The 25,959-nt window shown below is 34.3% G+C and overlaps 3 protein-coding genes across 5 annotated transcripts in view; 2 read left to right on the forward strand and 1 right to left on the reverse strand.

The window, feature by feature from the left end:
• The window catches only part of LOC144856315 (ATP-binding cassette sub-family C member 9-like), a 259,349-nt gene that overhangs the window by 218,823 nt on the left and 14,567 nt on the right, over positions 1 to 25,959 (reverse strand). For 2 of the 3 annotated variants that reach the window (XM_078714276.1, XM_078714275.1), the window contains 10 exons: positions 25,381 to 25,538; positions 24,694 to 24,786; positions 24,420 to 24,522; positions 23,897 to 24,010; positions 23,692 to 23,803; positions 23,123 to 23,253; positions 22,490 to 22,568; positions 22,053 to 22,265; positions 21,639 to 21,835; positions 20,244 to 21,544 (listed from right to left, as the gene is read on the reverse strand). In XM_078714276.1, coding sequence (XP_078570402.1) covers positions 21,407 to 21,544; positions 21,639 to 21,835; positions 22,053 to 22,265; positions 22,490 to 22,568; positions 23,123 to 23,253; positions 23,692 to 23,803; positions 23,897 to 24,010; positions 24,420 to 24,522; positions 24,694 to 24,786; positions 25,381 to 25,538 — 1,338 coding nt within the window. In that variant the 3' untranslated portion in view covers positions 20,244 to 21,406. Of the gene's footprint in view, positions 1 to 20,243; positions 21,545 to 21,638; positions 21,836 to 22,052; positions 22,266 to 22,489; positions 22,569 to 23,122; positions 23,254 to 23,691; positions 23,804 to 23,896; positions 24,011 to 24,419; positions 24,523 to 24,693; positions 24,787 to 25,380; positions 25,539 to 25,959 lie in introns of those variants that run through there. The other variant, XR_013614915.1, reaches the window with a different exon arrangement.
• Positions 592 to 2,744, forward strand: LOC144855230 (ATP-binding cassette sub-family C member 9-like). Its single transcript, XM_078713037.1, has 4 exons — positions 592 to 679; positions 1,189 to 1,841; positions 2,096 to 2,359; positions 2,529 to 2,744. Exons 2-4 carry the CDS (start codon positions 1,236 to 1,238, stop codon positions 2,742 to 2,744), a joined length of 1,086 nt encoding a protein of 361 aa, XP_078569163.1. The 5' UTR covers positions 592 to 679; positions 1,189 to 1,235.
• LOC144855231 (ATP-binding cassette sub-family C member 9-like) lies at positions 2,748 to 20,464 on the forward strand. Its single transcript, XM_078713038.1, has 29 exons — positions 2,748 to 2,837; positions 3,105 to 3,254; positions 3,625 to 3,780; positions 4,255 to 4,389; positions 4,899 to 5,061; positions 5,383 to 5,423; positions 5,849 to 6,109; positions 6,233 to 6,391; positions 6,554 to 6,632; positions 7,139 to 7,244; positions 7,612 to 7,710; positions 7,837 to 8,002; positions 8,195 to 8,332; positions 8,481 to 8,714; positions 8,845 to 9,081; positions 9,407 to 9,576; positions 9,716 to 9,785; positions 12,169 to 12,326; positions 12,517 to 12,609; positions 12,871 to 12,973; positions 13,268 to 13,381; positions 13,749 to 13,860; positions 14,219 to 14,349; positions 14,674 to 14,752; positions 14,924 to 15,032; positions 15,237 to 15,340; positions 15,741 to 15,874; positions 19,651 to 19,713; positions 19,894 to 20,464. The coding sequence occupies exons 1-29, from the start codon at positions 2,748 to 2,750 to the stop codon at positions 20,038 to 20,040; spliced, it is 3,801 nt and encodes a 1,266-aa protein (XP_078569164.1). The 3' UTR covers positions 20,041 to 20,464.

Raw genomic sequence — 25,959 nt, forward strand, 5'->3', positions numbered from 1 at the left:
ATATTGGTTTAGCTGACTCATGTGTGCAATTATGCAAGACAAAAAATCGAATAAAGATTAAAGCTCTGTCTGTCATATCACTACCATATTTGGCACATCACACTTTTTTTGTCAAATTAGTTTGAAAGTGTAGACAGAGCTTTATAATAGAATTGAACTCATGATTCAAGGTAAAATCATACAACACAATCATAATTATTATTATTCTGCCAATAAGACTATCTACAATTTACTATTTAAAATTTCACAGCTTTTCTATAAAATAATTATGATAAATTCAAGACATACAATGCATCTAAACAAAACAAAAGACTATTTCTATTGAATTAACTTTTCATCAGAAGATAAAATAGTCAATTATTTTGCAAAGTGCATATGCGTTGTCGTTATCAAAAACCACGAGAAAAGGTACCTGTAAGTTTGTATGTAAAGGATAGTGTTACCTTTCCAATACCAGCAGTGAAGGTATATAGCCTGAAATTGATCCTTTTGGCCGCCAAGATTACCACCAAGACATACCAGCACATCCAAAAAGTTCCAAGATTAATAAAATTGGCTAAAAACTTAATACTTTATAAACAACTACACTATCAAGAACATTGGACTTATTTCTCTCAAGAGAAAATGAAATACTGAGATATATATTATATTTTCTGCATCTTCTGAAGGCAATTCAAAGGTAAGATATATTTAGTGATTAGCGGTAAATATGTAAATAAACATCTACCTAATAAACCAAACTCCATCTTTTGGGACACGAATATTAAAGGAAGACTCATGTGAAATCAATAGGCCTATATGTTTTAACACTATTACCAATCTTTATTCAGGGGACAATTTTTAGGGTCCATATTAGGTGTTCATAGTTATTGACAGAAACACTTAAGTGCTTTTGTTACCAATTATTTTACGATCTTCGAGGTTCTGTAAGTTAGTATTTTATCAACATATTTAATAGTTTTTCTTTCTTTGTTTTATGCACAAAAGTACATACTTTTAGACTAATGAAATATACACTAATTTGATTAGTGAAAGTTGATGGTAGAACCTCTGGGGTTACGTCAAATAGTATTCTCTGAGAGTTTTCCCTTATGAAGTTAAAGATTCTATGTTGAATGCCATAACTACCTTCAAACCAAAATTTGAATCATAGGTCTATTGTTAACATTCTGTCTGTCTTTCATGTAGAATACAGTATCAATATCTAAAGTTGCCTTTCACGACTGCTGAACAAGATGTTTGACTCGGATGATTGGTTCTGTGGCCAGAATGAATCTTTACTATTGATGGTTTGGGAAGGCTTAGGTAACATTAGCAGCATAAATGACCCATGCTTTGTAGACGGGTACTACCTCATTATATCCGCCATATTTGGATCTCTAACACTCCTCGTGATTAGTCTCTTATACACTCGCTCTAGTCTACGTAGCATCAACCACCCATACATCATTCGGTACCCATGGCATCGCTTAAGATGGACAATTGGATTGACGCTCTGCCATACCCAACTGACATCAATGGCGGAAGGAATCCTTACAGCCGTTAGCAACCAGTCTGGCAGTCTAGAGCATCATTTATACCTTCCACAGATGCTGGCTTTAGTGACAATCATCACAATGTTGGCTTATTATCATCACATGGAGGCATGGAACATATGGTATATGGTGTTTCTTCCATTAATGTACTGGGTTATGGGATTGTCATCAGAGATACTTCGGTTCATGAATATTCAACAGGATCCAGATAATGTTGATAGTACGATGAGATGGCTGATGTGCCTGATAAACCTGATTTTGTTTATAATATTGACAGTCATTGAGATCCATACCACTCTAAACCTGGTAAGACATTTATATTCATCTAGATAACTTTCCTAAAAAAAAATTGAGATTGCCAACTCTTTAATCTTCCATCAAAGATTGCTTTTCATCGCATACATTACATAACCTCACTCTTCTCTGCCTTACTCTTGCACACCTTACCACTCTCGCAATATATTCTTCCATGACTCATTCTCTTCAACGGAATGTCATTATATTTTCGTTATTTCTAAGAATTTTCATTATTTCAAAATATTTTATCTCGCCTTTTTTAGTTGTTTTATCCAAGTAGACGACCTAAAAATATTGCGCCAATCAACTTGAGACGACAAGGAATGGACGTTAAATTTGTTCAAGGCCATACCAATCTCTTATCTGGTCTACTCTTCTGGTGGATGAATGATTTAGTAAAGTTAGGCTCTAAGCAGTCATTGAATCCAGATGACTTTGGAGATCTGCCCAGATCTTTAACGGCTGGATTAAACTCTACGGAGTTGTACAATGAAATTTACGATATCGATGAAAAAGACGGTTACATGGTAAATACATTATTATTAATCAATATGATTAATATTTCTATATTTTTATAAACTTTTCCCTAACAATATTAAAGTAGCATGGCATTAACAAACATCCTCGCGAGTAGGGACGTATTCGGATAAGGTTTTAATTAGTAACGTCAGTATACATCACATATCATATTTCCAGAATATGACAGAGAATAAGCCAAGCATATTCAGAGGCTATAGACGGATATACGGTTTTGGCTTTCTCGAATCAGCATTGACCAAAGCAGTAGCAGATGCACTAAGTTTTGTTCCAGCACTTGCAGTTGGTGGAATGGTTGATTACGTCATCCGGCAGAATAATGCAGAAAGTCTCGCAACCAGTAATCCGGTAAGGGGTGCTTTTAACAGACAGTAGTAAATGCATAGGTCTAAATTAACCAAATGCGTAGTTGTACGAAGAGATATTTTAGTTTCTATCAATGGTAAAGCAATAACAATAAAAAGAGTGGTAATTTATAATGAGACAATACAAAAATACCATTAGAAGAGAAGAGATTTCTTGTCATGCAAGACCCATAAACGAAAAGAAAAAAATACATTTGTATATAATTATATATATAAAATAAAAAAGGTCATGACAAAAACAGTTCGAGGTCTAGTTTGAGTACAATGATAATAAATTATATTTTACGAAAAGTTGATAGAAAGGAAGAGTTTAAGTATCTAATTGATTCCAAATTAATTAATGACAACAACTTCTTTCTTTATTTGATAGAGAGAATATATAACAATTGAAGGTTTCTTTGCCAATGGATTTGTGTTGTTGATTGCGTCAACACTATCAGTCGTCATTAGAGGCATACTCCTGCAATATTCAAACTACATCATCTGGGAGCAAAATATTAGGTTAAAGGGGAGTCTACAGGTAAAGTTAAATGAGAGATGAGAACGAGGATGGCAGTGTTGTAAAATTGACAACAATTATGACACACATCGAAAATGGAAACAAGGTCGACGATAGTGATGATGATGACGACAATGATGACGATTCCTGTTATAAGTAGGGCGCTGATTGAGACAACGATGACGACAATCGTAATAATAACAAAGATAATGTTGACAAAATGGACGTTGAGAATGATAAGACGACAGTAACTGAAAACAATAACAATGGTGATACCATGATAGTGATAACGATAATAATGACCTCGACAAAAATGAGGACTGCCAAGATAATTATGATGAAAATGTCGACAGAGTGTTGAAATGACTATGCTTTTCTACCTTATTTTCAGACAATAATTTATGACAAGTCGCTTCGTCTCACTACATCTGCACCGCCGGAAACGTCTTGTGGTGTTGGCGATATTGCCAATCGAGTTTTTGTTGACACCGACAACTTACAAAGCATGATGGTTAATATACACAACGTATGGTCCATACCCGTTCAGGTAAATACCTCCGACAAAATATGGAAGAGTTAAACAGTCCACAATGTAGTGCATTAGGCTTGATTCCCACTAGGATGTAACACAAGGACATGGACGAAACGTAAGCTTGTTGACCAATGACAAGCAACAGTTCGAATAATCCATGACTTGTGATTGGTCAAATCACTTGCATTTGCCTCTACGTCCGTGCATTGCAATCTAGTGGGAACCAAGCTTTAAACTACATTATGATTCACACCTCACAGAGCAGAAGACGGTGATGTTTTATTAAATAAGGGAAAATCACAGAACGTGTGTGAATGCAGCTAAACGCATGTAATCTTCAAAATTTATGAGTACTACCTCAATGTGATTGAGGTAGTACAGACAAAGTTTAGCATTATTTCGCATTGATACGCATACATTACTCTCCATCTCTTGGTTATCTACGACCGAATATCTACTAACGTCTATTAATGTATGTTCTATCTGTAGGTAACTATAGCATTGCTGTTGCTGTTTAATGAGATGGGAGTGTCTGCTATGATTGGTGCATCCATTATGCTGGCGATATTTCCAATACAAATGATGTTAGCAAGAGTTAGCATTTTCTTCCAGAAACGTGCAATGGTAAATGTTCCAATTCTCTCTCTGAGTTTTCAACATTTAAGTAAGACAAACAGACAGTGAAGCAACTGACAGCCTGACAGAATTTGCAGATACCTATAAAATAACCAGTCTAAACAGTATAGTAGAACCAAGGCAAACTAACAGGATACTAATAGCTCCGGAGATCAAAGGTGTTATCTGTGGCTGCGACATGATCAGTTTCATGCCGCTGAGAATATGTACATATTATGGTACTCTTGGTATTTGTCGGAGCCAGACATAAGATCAAAGGATTGCTATGAGTTCCTATATTGGAAAGGAAAACTCAGTGCCTTGGTAGAACCCCATTACCAAGACATTTTAAAGATGCCTCCTTAATCGGAGTTATTCTCTATGTAGTCTGATGTTTAGTCTAATCAGCAGCCATATTCTCATCATGGTACACAGTGGTTAAATTAATTGTCTTTACGACATAGATTTGCGGTTATTGTCCATTTCGACACATCACCAAAGTTGATTTTATTTTACAGAGGTTCTCTGATGAACGCCTAAAGTCCATAAACGAAGTTATCCAAGGCATGAAACTGATTAAACTTTTAGGATGGGAAGATCTTTTCTACAAAATCATCACTAAATGCCGAAACCTTCAAGTGGGAATGTTACGCAGACAAACAGTCATTACCTCAATCATAAGTAAGTTTTACGAAAGACATTTTTAAATTCGTAAATTAGTATTACTATTATGTAGAAGAACTGGAACCACTGACATGGGCAGCTGAAGGCTAGAGATGAGTGGGAAGAAAACAAGAAAACCGGAGAAGAACTATGGGAAAGGAAAGTAACAAGTTACCGAGTGGGCAGAGGCAGTGTCTGCAGCCCCAGGCAAGCATGGAAGACAAAGTACTATAAGACTTTCTCCATATGGGAAGAGAAAAATGTGTAGGTAATACGTATCTATATTATATTTTAGTAAAGTAAGAGTGTGTAAAAGTGTTTTTCATTTTTTATTTCTAGTTCCATTGGGTTTCGTTTCACCATCCTTCGTTGCTTTACTGGTAAGGAAACTATTATGACATCATTTCACATAATGCAAATTTAACAGAATTCCTATTACGATATACCTAACAAAGTATCCTCTTATAGGTGTCCTCTGAATAGGTGTTGGCCATAGTTACTATTAAACGTAATATACCCTGTTGTTCCCTTTAGAGTTGTCCCTTAATGGGGCTCTCCTAGATTAAGGGTCTTTGACACCTGTTCCGGCATGGCTCAGGTCCAGTACCGGCAAATCAAATCGAACACCAATGTCTTGTCTTGAACACCATGCCATGTGGCTATGGGGCAATTGATGTGTAGCTGGTTGAAAACGAAATATTGACGCCAAACAAGAACCAAGTTGCAACAGGTGTGAAAGACCCTTTATGAAAAGCTAATATAGGTACCTAGACAATATTGTAATAAATATTCCTATTTTTTTTAGACATTTAGTATATATTCTCTAGTAGAGGGCAAGTCGCTCACCCCAGACGTTGCATTCACTGCAATTCCTCTGATTCAAAACCTTAGCGCACCACTGCTTCTGCTGCAGCCTACCATCAACCAGGTTGTTGGTGGCTTTGTCAGTTTAAAGAGAATCGAGAAGTTTTTGGAATCGCCAGAGATAGAGAAGCACGACGTTGGAAGGTCGAATAAAGACACTTTCTCTACATTAGTGACAAAGAAGGTTTTAGTAAATGACAAGGTAAACCAGGAATCTCTTCTATCGGTAACGCTATTAGACAATTTCCACAAGGACAAAAATAATTATTTTAAAACCTATGAATCCGAAATAAAAGTAAAATGAATGATTAAATTACATTTACAGAACAGAATGGATAAAGATGACGAAAACCAGGAGAACGTAACTTTTGGAAACGAAGCATTAGCGGAGTCATCGTACGGTAGCTTTACCCCCGGGACAGGGAAAAAGCCTCTTCCAAAATCAATTTTAAAATCTACATTGCCAACGGATATAGTATTAAGGGTAATGATACAATATATTTTTTCCTATAAAATTTGATCTGGACTCAATAGGCCTATTAATAAAAAGGAACTTCAGAGACAAACAATTTATTATTGTACAGTAAGCCTAATAACTCATCTACAGTATGTGGAAATATTTGATCATTTTTAAATTTCTGAATAGGTTCGTAATGCCAGTTTCAAATGGGACATCGATTCATCAGAAACTATCCTGAGAAACATCAATTTTGAGATTCCTAGAGGTAAATTATGTTCAATAAACAACAAAATGGAGGAAAGTAGAATCTTTTAACATAAAAAATGAATGAAACATGTTGGAGAAAGAAATTAGAAAGCTCAGTTGAAAATTGTGACCATTCTACTGTATGTGCGACTATACTCAATGTTCTGCACAGTAAAGATGATGTTGATGATGATGAAGAAAACGATGACGATGATAATGATGATGATGATAATGATGATGAGAATGATGATGATGATGTTGATGATGAAGAAGACGATGATGACGATGGTTATTGATAATGATGATATTATACTTCACTTATACTCGCCTAGCATTACTACAGAAGACAGTTGTTGTATATTGATTGACAATTGATATCTCATCTGTAAATTATATCTTTCAAAAAATGTAAACTTGTTGTCATTAAAACATAAATTTTTTCAAATAAAACAGGCTCTTATATGATTTCATATGTTTTTTACACCGATTTTCAAAAAAATTCAAATCAAATTTGCATGTTAATAGGTCGTTTAACCATTATTGTTGGTGAGGTTGGAAGTGGCAAGTCATCCGTGTTGTCTGCCATCATGGGTGAGATGTACACAGTGGATGGTGGACTTAAATGGAACAGGTCAGTTTGAAAAACATTGTTGCAATTATTTGCAGTGTAACTTTTAAGGGGCCCTTACAGTATGTCGACATGGAACCCAATTGAAAGGAACTAGTTGCGCGAGAGCACTTGTGTCAACATTTTGAGCAACTGAACAGAACTAAACAAAACTGAAAGGAACCAGTGTGCTAACGCTTACTGTATGTCGACACTGGAATTGATTGTAACTAGTCGTGTTTACTTTAAGGCGCGCATGAAGCGATTCATAGTTGAATAGGTGCCAGTGCAAGCGCTTTTCTGATCCTGATCCCGCAGTTACCCATATTAACAATTTTTTAAAGAACAATTGAAAATGATGACTTTAAATCATGATATTTTGTTATTATAGCCCTTTTAGCAGCATTGCTTACAGTGGACAGGAGGCGTGGCTAAGGAATGCGTCTGTCAAGGATAATATCGTGTTTAATTCAGAATATGATACACTGAGGTATGTCAAATAATCCTATCGATTGATTGAATACTTAATTGATTGTTTAATTGATTAATTAATTGATTGAATAATTGATTGATTAATTAATTAATTGATATTTACTGTAGAATAAAATGTTTTCAGATACCAGCAAGTAATCTCCTCCTGCGCACTGATACCAGACATTCAAATCCTCCCGGCTGGAAGCATGACGGAGATTGGTGAGAAAGGGATTAATCTGAGCGGAGGGCAACGGCAGAGGATTAGTGTTGCAAGAGCACTGTACAGTGATAACCAAGTTGTTTTACTGGTATTAATGGCTCCTAATTGCTTTAGTTTTGATTTATTTTTTAATCTTTCTTTAGTTATATTATTTTCATAATCAACAGAAAATTTAAAATGGAAAGGATGACCAAAAACGAACAAAGCTTGACTACAAGCTAGTTTGATAGTGTAGACAGAGCTTTACATAATGGTATTTCACTTTCATTTCTTATATTAGGATGATCCAATGTCAGCTCTTGACGTTCATGTAGGAGCACATGTCTTTGAAAATGGCATCAAAAGATGGCTGATAGGAAGCAAACGAACTGTGATTCTAGTTACTCATCAACTACAATATCTACCGTTTGCTGACCAGGTATTACAACAAATATTAAAGGGTAGCTCCGAGTACAAAATACAAAATTGAAATACTAGCCCCCATTTTTTTAACAGAAGTTTTTCATAAGGTTATAAGAAAAAGAATTTTAATGACTTTCATTAAACCAGCCTGTTATATTTTTCAGATAATTGTCCTTAAAAATGGACAAGTTCAGCTACAAGGAACATTCGAAGAGGTTGCCAGCCAGGACAAAATGTTGTACGAGAACTGGAAGAAAACAATGAAAGAAATTAGCGAGACGGAAACGGAAGATGAAGAGGACAGTAAGACTAAATTGGAAAGAAGAAAATTGAAGATACAGTTGAAAATGGCAAAAAGAAAACGAATTGTTTCTACTGGAGCTTCTGGAAAAGACCAAGGTAATAAGTGTTTTATGGCACAGCAGCACAACATAATATGTAGTTACTTCAGTATCTGCAGTAGAATACATTTACCATGGTTCCTTATCACATTTGGCTTTTACTTATTCTGTCTTGCTCTTTGTTCCCGATGTAGGAATGCAGGAATTAGGAGACGATACCAGAAGTGGTCTTATAGAAAAAGAGGAACGTAACACCGGATCTGTTGACAAAAGAACCTATTTATACTACTTTCAAATGGTGGGCTTTCTGATAACTGGTGTGTGTTTGTTGTCGTTTGCACTGGAGACGTTCTTCTCTATTTACAGCAACGTTTGGCTTTCACTTTATACACAAAAATCGGTGGATTCAGCTAATAAGACACAGGTAATAATTGTGAGGTAATACAGTTAACTCTCCCAAAATAGTGGACATCCTTGGCCAGGTCTATAATGTAATTTTAAAAAAGAATTTAGAACCTTTTGGACCTCAAGAAAAGTCTGGAGTTTTCTGTTTTCAGAGAGTCCGGTATTGGGAGCGTGCATAGACTGAATTGTTCTGAAACAGAATAGACGGTCTTGCCATTTAAAGCAGGGATGGCATAATTATACTGTACATTGATAAGGATGCAACAAGAAATATTCCTGGATAAGATCTACCTAGTACACATTTAGGAAAGAGAATTTGTTCAGACTTACTTTTCCTTTTGCAGGAGCAAATAGATTCTGAGCTAGATACGTTTCTACAAGGTTACGCAGGATTTATAATGGGTGCTGCTGTCATGACGATGATATCATCCGTTTTAAGTTTGAATGGTTTGTTAACAGCATCAAATCTAGTACATCGCCAAATGTTAAACGCAATCCTACACGCTTACATGAGGTGAAAATCTACTTTTTAAAGTTTATTTTCTTTTTAACCGCTACAAAGTTTTTCAGAAATATGAATGTAACAGACCCAGTACAGAGACTACTACTCCTACTGTACTGTTTTTCAATAACAATTTTAATTATAATTAAAGGTTTTTTGACACAACACCAACAGGAAGAATTCTTAACAGATTTTCATCGGATATGCAAGTATTGGACCAGGTCAGTTTTTAAATCTTGTTTAAGTATTAATGTTAAACATTATTGGTTAATGATGCGATAATAAAATAAATGTAAAGTATATTATATATTAATTAGTACAACTCTAAACTAATAGTAATAAACACAAAAAAAATTATTCTTTACTTACGATTTTGTGTTAATTCCAATTTTGTAATTCCATGCAATGTTCCATCCAACTTCATGTAATGTTCCATCCAAATTCATGTGATATTCCATCCAAATTCATGCAATGTTCCATCTAAATTCATGCAATGTTCCATCCAAATTCATGCAATGTTCTATCTAAATTCACGCAATGTTCCATTCAAATTCATGCAATGTTCTATCCACATTCATGCAATGTTTCATCCAAATTCATGCAATATTCAATTCAAATTCATTCAATGTTCCTTCCAAATTCATGCAATGTTCCATCCAAATTCATGCAATGTTCCTTCCAAATTTATGCAATGTTCCATCCAAATTCATGCAATGCCAATTCAAATTCATGCAATGTTCCTTCCAAATTCATGTACTGTTCCATCTAAATTCATGCAATGTTCCATCCACATTCATGCAATGTTTCATCCAAATTCATGCAATATTCAATTCAAATTCATTCAATGTTCCTTCCAAATTCATGCAATGTTCCAACCAAATTCATGCAATGTTCCATCCAAATTTATGCAATGTTCCATCCAAATTCATGCAATGTCAATTTAAATTCATGCAATGTTCCTTCCAAATTCATGCACTGTTCCATCTAAATTCATGCAATGTTCCATCCACATTCATGCAATGTTTCATCCAAATTCATGCAATATTCAATTCAAATTCATTCAATGTTCCTTCCAAATTCATGCACTGTTCCATCCAAATTCATGTGATATTCCATATAAATTCATGCAATGTTCCATCTAAATTCATGCAATGTTCCATCCAAATTCATGCAATGTTCCATCTAAATTCACGCAATGTTCCTTCAAAATTCACGCAATGTTCCATCCAAATTCATGCAATGTTCCTTCTAAATTCATGCAATGTTCCATCCAAATTCATGCAATGTTCCATCCACATTCATGCAATGTTTCATCCAAATTCATGCAATATTCAATTCAAATTCATTCAATGTTCCTTCCAAATTCATGCAATGTTCCATCCAAATTCATGCAATGTTCCTTCCAAATTTATGCAATGTTCCATCCAAATTCATGCAATGCTCAATTCAAATGCATGCAATGTTCCATCCAAATTCATGCAATGTTAATGTAGCTTGTGGTCTTGGCCCTGACACTAACGAAAATATCGATCCATGTGTATACATCAATACATGAAATATCAAACAAATTTAACTTTCAGGAAATTGAAGAAAAGCACGTTCTTTACAAACTCTCTAATATCAATCCTGGCAAGTCCGCTGGCACGGACGGGATTGATGGCAGGCTTCTTAGGCTCGCAGCTCCAGTTATTGCATGTGCTCTTACCTACATTCTCAATCTCTCAGTTACTTCTTCCACCTTTCCCTCTCTCTGGAAAATTTCTTATTATGTTTATCCTCTTTTTAAGTCCGGTCCCAAAAATGAACTCTCTAACTACTACCATTCTCAACTCTACTACTACCTTAACACTAATAATCTTCTTTCTGACCAACAATCTGGTTTTCGTCCCTGCCACTCTACCCTTACCGGCCTTATTATTAATACCCACACATACATCATGGAAACCTTATTGGCACAGTCTTCATCGACCTTCGCAAGGCATTCGACACCATCAACCACTAAATCCTCCTTAAAAAGCTCTCTTTCTTTGGCCTTTCCCCCAATACTATCCTTTGGTTTCGATTCTTACCGTTCTTCTAGCTTCCAACGTATTTCCTTTAATTCTTCTGTCTCTTCTCTTCTTTCTATACATACTGGTATCCCCCAAGGATGCTCAATTCAAATCCATGCAATTTTCCATCCAAATTCATGCAATGTTCCAACCAAATTCATACTATGTTCCATCCAAATTCATACTATGTTCCATCCAAATTCATACAATGTTCCAACCAAATGCATGCAATGTTCCAACCAAATTCATGCAATGCTCCAACCAAATTCATACTATTGGACATCCAAATTCATACAATGTTCCATCCAAATTCATACAATGTTTCATCAAAATTCATGCAATATGTTTCATCCAAATTCATGCAATGTTCCATCCAAAATCTGTCTAACATCACAATATCCTAACTATTAATTAAAATCTATGAAATATCCAACTTCATATAACGTATATTATGATATTTTTTTGGATGTAACAATCCAAAACCATACCTTTCAGATTCAAACGTTGCTACAAAAACCCACATAATCCTCAATATTTTCCATAAATCTTGCAGAAAATGATGAACATTTTGCCGTTCCATACACGTATGGTAATGCTCGTGACAGGTGGATTGATAGTGAATGCAATTATCTCCTATATATTTGTTGCTCCCATCATACCAATTGCGATTACTTACTACTTTCTTCTAAAGTATTATCTATCAGCCTCAAGGTAAACTAGTTATCTGAAATTATTTTACATAAAATAAATTACTTAATAAATATTTGTAAGGTAGGATTTGTAGGTAAACAAGTTTATTTTATTTATCTTTTCTAGCGAGTAAGATTTTGTTTATTTATTTTTTGTTTAATTTTATGAAGAAGTGAATAAAATAACTGAATTGAAATATTATTTTTTAAAGGGATTCTAAACGTATTGAATCGATAACAAGGTCACCGGTTTATTCACACTTTGGCGAGACCATAAACGGACTTAGTTCAGTGCGAGCATTTCAGTAAGTCCAATTCTTTCATAAACGTTTCCCAACTTGAGTGAAAGGGGCTTTGCCGATTTTAAGAGAAATTTCAATAGTATGCAGAGGTAACTTAGAGGTAAAGGGATATTAGCATTTGAGAGGCTTGGGTTTGAGTCCTCTCTTTGTCAATTAATGCACATTGCCTTGTCCTTCGAATGGGACATAATGCTGTTTGTGTACAACGAAGAACACTATTTAAAAAAAGTATTGAATAATAATTAATAATTTTCTTGTTGACAGGGAGCAAGTTCCATTCTTGCAAAGTTTGGTTGCGAAGATTGACCATAATTCAACGATTCTCCTATACCAACAAGTCCTGACGCTGTGGTTGTCTGTTAGACTGGTATTGTTTTTGTTTGTTTATTCATATTCTCAAACCAATAAGCATTGTGATATTCTCCTGCGACCACCTCGATTTCCAAATCAGGAGTCTTTTATAAATAGAACTGAAATGCACTTCTTCATTTACTAATGTTTATTATCTCTGTGTCTTTACTGTAATATGGAGTGTATGCAGAATCTGTTTGAGTTTTTGTCTATTCTCATTTCTGGTTATTATTCATTGATGACCAAATAAATATTATTATTACTGTCAATTTTCTTTTATTAATAACATAATTCTGTTTTTATTAATTAGTCAACAGTTGGTTCGTTAATAATATTCAGCTCAGGCATAGCGACATTAATACCAGGATCTATGGGCTATTTGGACGCCAGTTCAGTGGGCCTGGCTATTACATATGCCATCTCGGTAAGTTTTCATTAATTAGGCCTCCATCAAGCCTGTTTTCCACTTTGCACAAATCGCAAAGCATCAGCTTATATTTATGCGTATTCATCCATCTATAAACTTGTAACAGTCTTTTGATCTTATGTCTGGCTGCGACAAATGTTAACAGTACTGTACTATGTACATATTCTCTGCTGCGCGTAGTTTCTGTTAACATATCTTGTCACAGCCACAGGTAAAACCTTTGATATCCGAAGCTCAGCATCCTGTTTTTAGACTGCCTTGCTTTGAACAACTTGATAATTATTATCAAACTATGGCATGCCCAGTTATAATGAAATTTGTCAAAACTATTACAATTTATTATAGATTGTAATTTTTTTTTTAGATGAGTACATATTTGTCGGTCATTGTTCAACGGATGGCACAAATCGAAACTTTGATGAATGCAATAGAGCGAAGTCAAGTATGGACGAACCTGAGCACTGAACCACAAGGAGGTAAACTATGGTATAATTACCACAACGATTATTCGAATACAGCGTTTATTTGGGTTGCCTAACTGAAAATGGCTGTGGCACTTATAAAATAAAATACTGTAATAATAAGAGTAATAAAGGAAGATTTTGATTTGTGACGATCCATGTCATGTTAATTCAATGTCTGAATGCAGGGATATTAGGAAGTTTTCCTTGCTTTCCACCTCGACAGGTTAAACTGACTGACAACACGTTGATTGACTTGACCTAGTTAGGTCGTCGCAAACCGAAAGCTCCCTAACTGTGTGATGCTGACTGGCTTATACTATTTATTTTTAATGTATATACATTTTTAACAGTTTATTTAAATTGTTTTTAGGTAATGCATTACCTTCTCCACAATGGCCTCACAGTGGTGAGATATCAATAGATAACATGAGTGTTCGATATGCACCAGGTCTTGATACCATCCTACAAGACGTTACTATTAATATTAAACCCGGACAAAAGGTATATAAAACAATAACATATATACAAGAAATATTTTAAATACACTTACCGTAAGGCTCAGACAATTCCATCTTTATACTATAAAGCAAGAAAATGCAAATCACTGCATCTGTCAGGCAGTACAATATTCAACAAAATGCAAAGGTTTTGAATGAGACTCTTCTGGTCATTGTTCAAAATGGATGACAGTATAGCTAAAAAAGCGACAAGAGGAACAATATTGTTTTACACTATCAATTAGAATTAAACAGCAAAGTAGTTGAAAACTGATTATACTGAATGGTTAATGAATACAAGTACAGTTTTTTACTTTTTTTCTCTGAGGTTGGCATTTGTGGAAGAACTGGAAGTGGAAAGTCATCACTAACGTTGGCGCTTTTTAGAATTATTGATACATTTAGAGGTAAATTTATTATGAATAATATTATGAACACAGTAGAACTGGGACACTCCTATTCAGGGGAAATGAGGAGCAATATGTTTCTAAAAAATTGGAGTACTTTATACTCATGGGATGTACCTGTCTGTATACAGCTTGTATCTTTGACGCTTTTGTCTGTTCTGTTACTTTCAGGAAGAATTGTAATCGACGATATCGATATTGCCACCATACCTTTGAATCAACTTAGACAAAGACTGGCCATCATTCCTCAGGATCCGGTCTTGTTTACAGGAACTATCAGGTAGGTTGACTAAAGAAGAAGAAAATGTAAAGATATGAGGAGTTAAGTTGCACACATTATAGAAATATACAGTATCATGCATAGTGACAATAAACAACCTGCAGTATCATGTCTGCTGGCATCAACAGCAGACAAGTTATTAACATGCAATTCAATATACGTTAACAAGTGTTGTACATACTTACAATGTCTTCTTTCTTTAAGGTTCAACTTGGATCCAGATAGTCTGTATTCAGATAAAGAATTGTGGGAAGCCCTCGAGATTGCACAAATGAAAAACGTTGTTGCAGAATTGGGAGCTGGTCTTAGTAAGTTTTTGATAACTGGATTTATATTTATATTTAAAAAGATGGTCTGGTAAGTGTATATGAGCCAGATGTGTATACTGGACCCCAGTTTCAAGATAAGATAAGATAATAAGATTTATAAAGCGCACATATCCACAAAGTGATCAAGGCGCTTGTACTTTGCTGAGATGCAACTTTTGTCGCTATGACTTGCAGCGCTGCCACTAAACTCTAGATCCTGTGAAAGTTGGTTTCATTGGCGCAATTATCGCTAACTTGGTTGGGTTGGAACCAGCTTACCCGAGTATAATTAAGCATGCATGGTCACGGAAAGATAGTACGCGGCACCGCATTGTGGAATCGAGTCTCAAATATTTCTATGTGAATCACACATTTACATATCACTGCATTTTGTTTTTAGATTCACCAGTGTTTGAAGGTGGAGATAATTTTAGTGTTGGTCAGAGACAGTTGCTCTGCCTTGCTCGAGCATTCTTGATCAAAACAAAAGTTTTAGTGATGGATGAGGCGACTGCATCAATTGATATCAAAACAGTAAGTAAATTTGTCTTTTTATAGTAATACATTATGAATAAATAAAGGTTGGGGGTAATATAGCAATGTTGTAACACTATGGCCAACCCTTATTAAAGATATATTGTCCCCCTAAAAAAATATTTTTTAAAATTTTTTTGTTGAATATGTTATTTTAATGTCACATAATAGTTATTCACTCTCACAAAAAATTGGGTCTGAAAAAAATTTATTTACCTGAGAAAAATGTAATTTAAAGCAAAAAATGGTCAAAATTGTCTGGAAGACAATGAGTTTTTGGGTAATTAGGTGATCATTTAGAATAAAATGATCACCTATTGTTATTGTATAAAATCTTTATTAGGTGATCATTTAGAATAAAATGATCACCTATTGTTATTGTATCAAATCTTTATTTTTCTTTTTATTGTTTCTGTACACTATTTTGTGTAACAAATATCTCAAAAAGTTTAATGTCAATGATTACCAAAATTTCAGAATATCTTTCAAATAATATAACTTAATCCTAATAAGCTTTCCAGCGTGATCACTCATCCGTGACGACATTTATACGCCATTTTGCGAAATCACATTATCAATCATATCTCCATAATTCATTATCACATATTAATGAAATTTACTACACGTAAACTTTAGGTCAAGGGTAAAAATATTAGCAAATAAAAACGCACGCGCAGGTAGGGTCATGCGCGTGAAATCGCGCGTTAAAAATTTAAAACGCTCAAAATTAAGTTTTGATCAATTTAGAGCATGAATTAGGCCATTTGCGTGTTTCAAAAAATTACTGCGCAAAAATGCGTTTTTGCGCGCGCGATACTTAAAAAGCGTAAAAAATATGATTTTTTTTTACAAATCTCATTCTACTCACCATCCTTAGTACATTCACTAAATTTGAGTCAGTTCCGACTTAAAATAACGCTATACGAGCACGTTAAAAATGACAAAATGCGCACATTAATTTTACAAAAGTTCTGAAAATGGTGAAAAATAGGTCTTTTTTAAAATGAAAATAATTCTTCAGAATGCAAGATGACCCCTGATTTTTTTAACTTATTCTGGAAGCCATTGAGTTGTAGATATGAATTCATGTACACATTTTACGTACAAAATGTTTTGACGTCATCAAATGGCCACTTGAATTTAAAAATTAGGATTTGTTATCTTTTTTTGTAGATTATCACATTCAACAGAGCGCATCCTGGTTATGTGTGCTCGAATTTCGCACAAATTTCAGTATGTGCTTGCTTAATTAATTATCTTTATCATGAGTTGACACTATTTTCATTTTAATGACGTCATCACGCGTAAAAACTTGAATAACGTAGGCCGTGTAATTTCACCTTCGCATTAAATTTGAATATCTTACAGCTCTTCAGAATTGAAGGTTACCTTGATGATTATAATTTATTATGAAAGCTGATGAAATGTAGATAATAATTCATATAAAAATTAAGCCTATCGGATGTTGTGACGTTAACATATGGCCAGTTGAAGTGAAAAAGTAGTTTTTTCATATTTTTCGTCAAAGTTATACACATTTCAAAGAGCGCGCACAGCGCTTCTACGTGCCAAATTTTTTTCCAAATCTTATATTTTTTTGCTCAATTAATTATCTTTCGAAATTGTCATCTTAAAGTTTAGTTTGATAACGTCATCATGCCAAAAAATTAGAACATGTGTGTCCTGTAATTTCACCTATGCTACACTGTATATAGATATACAGTATATACTGTACATATTGTATATGGCATATATAGGCACAACTCAGCACTATAAGCATATAATAGGATGGCATACATCAACATTTTCCGATCGTATGTTAACGTACGTGCATGTTTAAAAAAAATTAATTTCAGTAAAATGATAAAAATGATCACCTATAATTCGTCAAAGTGACGAATTAAATTCTAGTTATTATTTTTTTTTTTATTATTTTTTTTCTTTTTATTGTTTCTGTACACTATTTTGTGTAACAATTATCTCAAAAAGTTTAATGTCAATGATTACAAAAATTTCAGAATATCTTTCAAATAATACAACTTAATCCTAATAAGCTTTCCAGCGTGATCACTCATCCGTGACGACATTTATACGCCATTTTGCGAAATCACATTATCAATCATATCTCCATAATTCATTATCACATATTAATGAAATTCACTACACGTAAACTTCAGATCAAGGGTAAAAATATTAGCAAATAAAAACGCACGCGCACGTAGGTTCATGCACGTGATATCGCGCGTTAAAAATTTAAAACGCTCAAAATTAAGTTTTGATCAATTTAGAGCATGAATTAGGCCATTTGCGTGTTTCAAAAAATTACTGCGCAAAAATGCGTTTTTGCGCGCGCGATACTTAAAAAGCGTAAAAAATATGAATTTTTTTACAAATCTCATTCTACTCACCATCCTTAGTACATTCACCAAATTTGAGTCAGTTCCGACTTAAAATAACGCTATACGAGCACGTTAAAAATGACAAAATGCGCACATTTATTTTACAAAAGTTCTGAAAATGGTGAAAAATAGGTCTTTTTTAAAATGAAAATAATTCTTCAGAATGCAAGATGACCCCCGATTTTTTTAACTTATTCTGGAAGCCATTGAGTTGTAGATATGAATTCATGTACACATTTTACGTACAAAATGTTTTGACGTCATCAAATGGCCACTTGAATTTAAAAATTAGGATTTGTTATCTTTTTGTGTAGATTATCACATTCAACAGAGCGCATCTTGGTTATGTGTGCTCGAATTTCGCACAACTTTCAGTATGTGCTTGCTTAATTAATTATCTTTATCATGAGTTGACACTATCTTCATTTTAATGACGTCATCACGCGTAAAAACTTGAATAACGTAGGCCGTGTAATTTCACCTTCGCAGTAAATTTGAATATCTTACAGCTCTTCAGAATTGAAGGTTACCTTGATGATTATAATTTATTATGAAAGCTGATGAAATGTAGATATTAATTCATATAAAAATTAAGCCTATCGGATGTTGTGACGTTAACATATGGCCAGTTGAAGTGAAAAAGTAGTTTTTTTCATATTTTTCGTCAAAGTTATACACAATTCAAAGAGCGCGCACAGCGCTTCTACGTGCCAAATTTTTTTCCAAATCTTATATTTTTTTGCACAATTAATTATCTTTCGAAATTGTCATCTTAAAGTTTAGTTTGATAACGTCATCATGCCAAAAAATTAGAACATGTGTGTCCCGTAATTTCACCTATGCTACACTGTATATAGATATACAGTATATACTGTACATATTGTATATGGCATATAGGCACAACTTAGCACTATAAGCATATAATAGGATGGCATACATCAACATTTTCCGATTGTATGTTAACGTACGTGCATGTTTAAAAAAAATTAATTTCAGTAAAATGATGAAAATGATCACCTATAATTCGTCAAAGTGACGAATTAAATTCTAGTTTAACTGTTTATTTTGTCTTTTTATAGGTGAAATAATTTTTTTGCCCCGTTTTTTTCTTATGGAAGTAAACAACTTCATTAAAACTGCAAAATGGCCTATTCAAAGTCTGACTTTAAAAATCTTTATTTTTCATGATTTTGGGGGACAATACATCTTTAAGGGAACAGTTTGTTGGGTCACGAAGGTCAAATCCCTTCTACTGTAAGTCTGGAATTTTATGTATGGAATATGCTGAACAGATGCCAAATTATTATGTAGCTGAAATCCCTATCAACACTCCTATTGCGAGTACAATTTGGAATAAATATTATTATTTTTATTTAGGACGCCGTTTTACAAGAGGTTGTTCGTCATGTTTTCAAAGACCGAACAGTTTTAACAATTGCTGTAAGTATTTTTTAATGAGTAATTTAAACTTTGTATACAGTCTGTTTCAACACCCGTTCGACAATCCATCACATGACCTTCCATTACCACATTATTTAGTGTTTTAAAAGTTTAAAAAAATAAATAAAATTTAATAAAATAAATAAAATAACTTTTTAATTCACACTTCTTTTATTCCAGCATCGTGTGTCAACTATCCTCGATTCGGACATCATTGTAGTACTTTCCGATGGAAAGGTTATCGAGTACGATAGTCCGGATCGCCTGCTACAACGGAACTCTGAATTTGCATCGCTCGTCAGATCTGACAAACAACAATCTAAATAGATACTTGCAAAAAGGTCTCCAATTCCAAAATGTGTATATATTTATCATTTTATAAATTGCATGTTGTACTAAACAAATAGCAAAATCATTGTAGTGATTTTCGGTTGATGGTTAATCCGGATCATTCGCTACAGCGGAAAATTTGTTAGCATTACTTTAGAAATGTGCCGTTACAAAAATGATATCAATAATTCTTTATGTATACTATATGTTTATTATCTAGTCAAACAAATATGATATAATTTAAGACAATTGAGGTATAATAATAATACATTATTTATCTTAAATTATATGTACTCTTTATTTTTACCAAAAATGTTTTATTATTTTGTAAAGTTTTTAGCTAAATATACATTTCTCCAAAATAATTATCTTCTCATTAACATCTTATATTAGAATATTAATATATCAGGCTTGGCTTCAATCACATTAAATGCATTAAAACTAAATTGATTTCATCCCTTCTAAAAAGCAAACTGTCCATTTTAACGAAACATAATATTTCAGTAATTTTTTAAATATAACAACAAGGACATCATATCTATAATTATTTCAGCTTAAAATAGTAATTAAATAGTAGGTGAAAAGGTCGAAACCTAATAAGTTGATAATGTTACTTGGTATAGAAATGTCAATAAAACTATCCCACCTCAAACAAACCAAAACTATTTAATCTAAATAAAACAGTTCGTACTGAACTTCTAACTCAAAAACAAAATATTTTATTTCAGTAATAAAATTATTTCAGTAGGCCTACATAATAATACTATAGTAAACATACTATAAGAAATATATTTACAAACAAATAAATACTGTAATTTTGTTGACTGTAAACTTTGATGAATACTAATTTTGGTTTAATGCAATCAGTTAAAAAAATATTTAAATTTATTTAAGCATTATTAATATTAGTAAAAATAATCATTTGCTTGACCATAATCTATTGCTTGTTTTATTTTATGTATTTATGTGCTATTAATAATAAAAGGTGTCCACAACTTGCGACCATGTTTTGGTGAATACGTTACATCAACGTGAGCACCAATCAGACGGAAGCACACGTAACCTTTGAACTGTGGTGTTCAAATTAAGTGTAAACAAATTTCTTAAATAAAAAATACAGTAGTCTAAAAAATGACAATACCTACAGGTGGCTGGCGCCCGCTATTTCGCAATCCGTAATTTCCTCTCTGCACATCATACTTCTAAATTTGTATGCAACAACACTGATATAGTTTGTATGTTTGCAATCATGCTCAGTTATTTTGTTGTCTTTTAACCGCTAAATTGAATTTAAAAGTTTCACTACCTCAAAAGATTTTCATCAGAGAAAAAAATCAAAATGCATTCTGCTTTTAATTTAAATTTACATGTTAGCCTTTACCAGAGATGAGAACACACTGTCCTCTCGTGCAAGTAAGACGTCCGGAGCGTCAAATTCCACTATTTTACCGTCGCTCAACACAAGTATGCGATCCGAGTTTAGAATTGTAGAAACACGATGCTAATAATATAAAAAAAATTGAATTTAAAGTGCTCTTTTTAAAGAAAGTTTATTTTGAAAGTGCAATTTAAAAAAAAGAAATAGTTAAACTTACAGCAATTGTGAGCACGGTCCTATTCTTGAAAGCGGTCGCTACGACCTCTTGAAGGATGCCATCAGTTTCCATGTCGATAGAAGCCGTTGCCTCATCCATAATCAGAATTTTAGTTTTACGGAGAAACGCCCTCGCAAGACAGAACAACTGACGCTGTCCAACACTGAAGTTTTCACCTCCTTCTGTTACCACAGCATCTATAATGTCATCAAATGAATTTAACATATGCACTGTATTTTTTAAAAACATCCTTTTTTTGTACTACACGTGCTTTCTTATATTCCATTGTAAGATATGTATTGGCAAGATAAGTTAAATTTGAACTTTAACTTCACCTATGAGATTAAACATCCTATTGTCTTTGTCGATCATATTTTGTGGGGTTTTTAAAGACCAAATCAATGCAACACACACCTAGTCCTTTATCTAGATCAGCTACTACATCTTTCATCTGAGCAATTTCCAAGGCTTCCCACAAATCAGCGTCTAATCTATCACTGATGGGGTCAAGGTTGAACCGTACAGTGCCGGTGAATAAGACAGGATCTTGAGGAATTATCGCAATTCTCCTACGAAGACTGGTCAATGGTAACATACCTATATTGACTCCATCCACCTCAATAACACCTGAAATAAATGTTTAAAAATCAATTTTCATCCTCAATTGCATTAGGTCCTCTACGGACTCGTGTTAGCCTTAATGCACCGCCTACAACAAGGGTTTAAATCTAAAAAGTCTTTAAGTTGAGAAGACTATGTTTGAGTAGGGCCTTGAACCTTGTCTGATTGCATTACTCAAGAAATATTAAATACATATCCAACATTATTTTGTTTGACAAGCAACCTAATACCTTTGAATGTGTCAATGACTCTAAAAAGTGCGAGAGTGAGCGATGACTTTCCGCTGCCGGTTCTGCCGCAAATACCAATCTAAAAACAAATAATAAGATAACATTTTGATACGGTAAACTGAATTAGACATTATACATTTTAAAACAGCTTGGTTCTGGGGAGAGACATCAATTTCCTGGGTGATCATTTTAAGAAGAATGCAATTGATCTATGTGTGTCTGTAGCTATATTTAGCAATCACACTTAAGCTTGGTTCCCACTTGACGCAACACAACGACATAGGTGCAACGCAAGTGAGTTGAGGAATCACAAGCGACTGTTTGGATGATCCATCCTGTCGTGATTGGTTCAAATTACTTTGCATATGTTGCGCTTATTTCCTTGCATTGTGTCCTAGTGGAAACCACGCTTTAAGGGAGCCATTTCCCTTAAATATTAAGTATTCCACTTAAGTTAAAAAATATTTTAGAATTTCACTATAGTGGTATTCACTTAGATAGCCTAAATCTGAATGGTGAGTATAGCCACTAGTACTTGGAGAGTTGGTATTTGGTTACATCCATCGCACTATGTAACACACAAGACAACAAAAGGTCTTTATGTACATATCGAGTCTGGAATAAAGTTCTAACCTTTTCTTCAGACTTGAACTGAACACTGATGTTTTCTAGTACTGAATCTAGTCCTTCAGCATAGCGCACTGAGATGTCTTTTATGTCTATTTGACCTTTGTCTGGCCAGTTTAGTGGTGCATATGATGATCCTGAGAGAAAGCACACAAATTTAATATTTGTACATTTATATTAAATATAATGATATGGTTAACATCATGCGTGTAATATAACGTTTAATGCGATTCTTCATCTTCAAACACCATATTGATTATCACGGAACTAGGAGGCTCACTAGAAGTCCTACCTAGGACAGTGGCTGTGAATGAACTACACCAGGGTTACCCCGTACAGTACTAGGTTCTTTAAATATGCACAGAAGTATTTTGTGTACACTAGACCCACGGTTTTTAGCCCTTATCCGAGAAGACTCGTTCTACCACTAGAACCATGGAGCAAGTGAGCCTCAAACTCTTGCCGATATTATAACTACGCATCACTATCTTAACCACTCAGACACTCGCTCGTTATTAGATTATGAAATGTTTAAAAATTGAGCGTTTAAATAATAATTTCATCTAATAATTTACCTTCATAATTTTCTATTTTGATGTTACTATAGTAATTGATACGCTCCACTGCATTCATGTTCATCTCCATTTCAGCTGACATACGTATAACCCAATTTAACTGCGATGCCATCTGAAAGATATCAAACAATATTACATCATGCAAAATGTTCTATTTTTTAAAAAATAATTGTATAATGGAGTATATAAAATACATATTACTTACAGACAGCGCATATGTAATGGCTAGGCCTACCATACTAGGCTCCAAACGCCCAAAGTAAGCTGGGATCATCGTAGAAAGACCTGCTACAAGGGCTATTGAAGCCCCTATCACATCCTGCAAAGTTAATATATTTCATTTGAACAGTGTATGTCAATGTATGGATTAAAGTTTACTTCAACTGTAAAAAATTACTCAGACAGAGAAAATGGCTACAAAAAGGTTTTATCTGGTAAACTAAACCAAACTAGGTTAGTGAAGGCCAGCAGGTGGTGAGAGGCCAGCAGGTGGTGAGAGGCTAACAGGTGGTGAGAGGCCAACAGGTGGTGAGAGGCCAACAGTTGGCGATAGGCAAAAAGGTGGTGAGAGGCCAACAGGTGGCGAGAGGCCAACAGTTGGTGAGAGGCAAAAAGGTGGAGAGAGGTCAACAGTTGGTGAGAGGCCAACAGTTGGTGAGAGGCAAAAAGGTGGTGAGAGGCCAGCAGGTGGTGAGAGATAAAAAAATCATCAAGATTGTGGTTCTTACCAATCTTATTCCAAGCCACCTATTAGCTGTTTGAAGATAGATGAAGGCAGTGTTATTTCTGTCAATCTTCTCCAGAATTGCACGTCTAAAACGATTCTCTTGGCTTAGGGGAAAAAACCAATTTAGTGTTATAGGTATATACTATATATACCTGCATATATGCAAACATGAATTTGAATAAAAGGTCAGAATAGTTGTAAGATAAGTGGGTATCTAAAATTACATGCATGACACAAGGATTGGCAGTTATACTTTAAGAAACAACATTATTTACCAATATGCACGAATGGTTGACAGCCCGCCAAGTGATTCAGAGAAATGCGCAAACACTGGAGACTTGCTAATACTGTCCAGACGTTGTAACTCTCTGGAGATGAAAAAAATATACATAAACAATTTGAAATAAAATTAAGCCCCTCCTTTGGAACACCCTATTCATGGGACACTCCAATTCAGGGAACACCTAATTCAGAGGACACTCCTATTCAGGGAACACCTCTATTCAGAGGACACTCCTATTCAGGGAACACCTCTATTCAGAGGACACTCCTATTCAGGGAACACCTAATTCAGAGGACACTCCTATCCAGCGAACACCTCTATTCAGAGGACACTCCTATTCAGGGAACACCTCTATTCAGAGGACACTCCTATTCAGGGAACACCTAATTCAGAGGACACTCCTATCCAGCGAACACCTCTATTCAGAGGACACTCCTATTCAGGGAACACCTCTATTCAGAGGACGCCCATATTAAGGGGATACTTTACCATGGAACGAATTAGGGACAATATACTACAGTCCATAAAATAGGGGCTCCATTATTATCGTGGAAATACATACCATATGGTTTTAGTAGAGCAATTATTTATCTTTTGCACTTTTTTACGGAGGCAGCAGTACTACACACTTATGGTTAGACGCTTATTTTTACCATATATAGAGATCTACTTCACTTACCTTGATGTTGTGATGAAAAACTTCATAAGAACAAGGTAAAGGATAAAGATTGGAATAATAGCAACGATGAAATACCAGGCAACAATGGAATTTACAATGATTGCCGTGAGACATGATAGCGAAAACCTCAAAAATGATGCAATAGTCTGTCCAAGTTTCTGCAAAACAACAACAAATTAATAAACCTATTTAAATATGAAGTAGTGCATCTGTATTGTATAAATTATGCTTAATTAGATGATACGTTCGCTTACCATCTAGGTCGTGCCCGTCGTGAATTACTACCAAAAGAGAAACTTGTCACACATTCGTCCACATTTGTTATTTGGACTCATTTAAACAATATATTCTTTATCCACTCGGTAACAAAATATTTTTTTTCTTTTTTTATAGGCATATAAATACAGTAGAACAGTTGAGATTTAATACTTAAAACTGTCACTGTCATAATTATTAATTAATACAAATGTTGAGAAGCAACTGTCAGTAATAAAGTTTATTTGTCTATTATGTGTTTATATATCTATCAGTACCCACACTCACAGTAATACATTTATTTGTGTAGGTGTTTATATCTAA

This window comes from Antedon bifida, chromosome 11 (assembly GCF_963402885.1).
Source record: "Antedon bifida chromosome 11, ecAntBifi1.1, whole genome shotgun sequence".
In the NCBI taxonomy this organism is placed as follows: domain Eukaryota; kingdom Metazoa; phylum Echinodermata; class Crinoidea; order Comatulida; family Antedonidae; genus Antedon; species Antedon bifida.

What these genes read in the sequence shown, in the direction of transcription:
- LOC144855230 (XM_078713037.1), top strand. Translation starts at nt 1,236, where the DNA reads ATGTTTGACTCGGATGATTGGTTCTGTGGCCAGAATGAATCTTTACTA. An exon ending in TCCATACCACTCTAAACCTG is followed by an intron (nt 1,842 to 2,095) that starts GTAAGACATTTA and finishes CGCCTTTTTTAG; the next exon opens with TTGTTTTATCCAAGTAGACG. An exon ending in ATGAAAAAGACGGTTACATG is followed by an intron (nt 2,360 to 2,528) that starts GTAAATACATTA and finishes TCATATTTCCAG; the next exon opens with AATATGACAGAGAATAAGCC.
- LOC144855231 (XM_078713038.1), top strand. Translation starts at nt 2,748, where the DNA reads ATGCATAGGTCTAAATTAACCAAATGCGTAGTTGTACGAAGAGATATT. An exon ending in AGTCATTACCTCAATCATAA is followed by an intron (nt 5,062 to 5,382) that starts GTAAGTTTTACG and finishes TTTTATTTCTAG; the next exon opens with TTCCATTGGGTTTCGTTTCA. An exon ending in AGAATTGGGAGCTGGTCTTA is followed by an intron (nt 15,341 to 15,740) that starts GTAAGTTTTTGA and finishes TTTTGTTTTTAG; the next exon opens with ATTCACCAGTGTTTGAAGGT.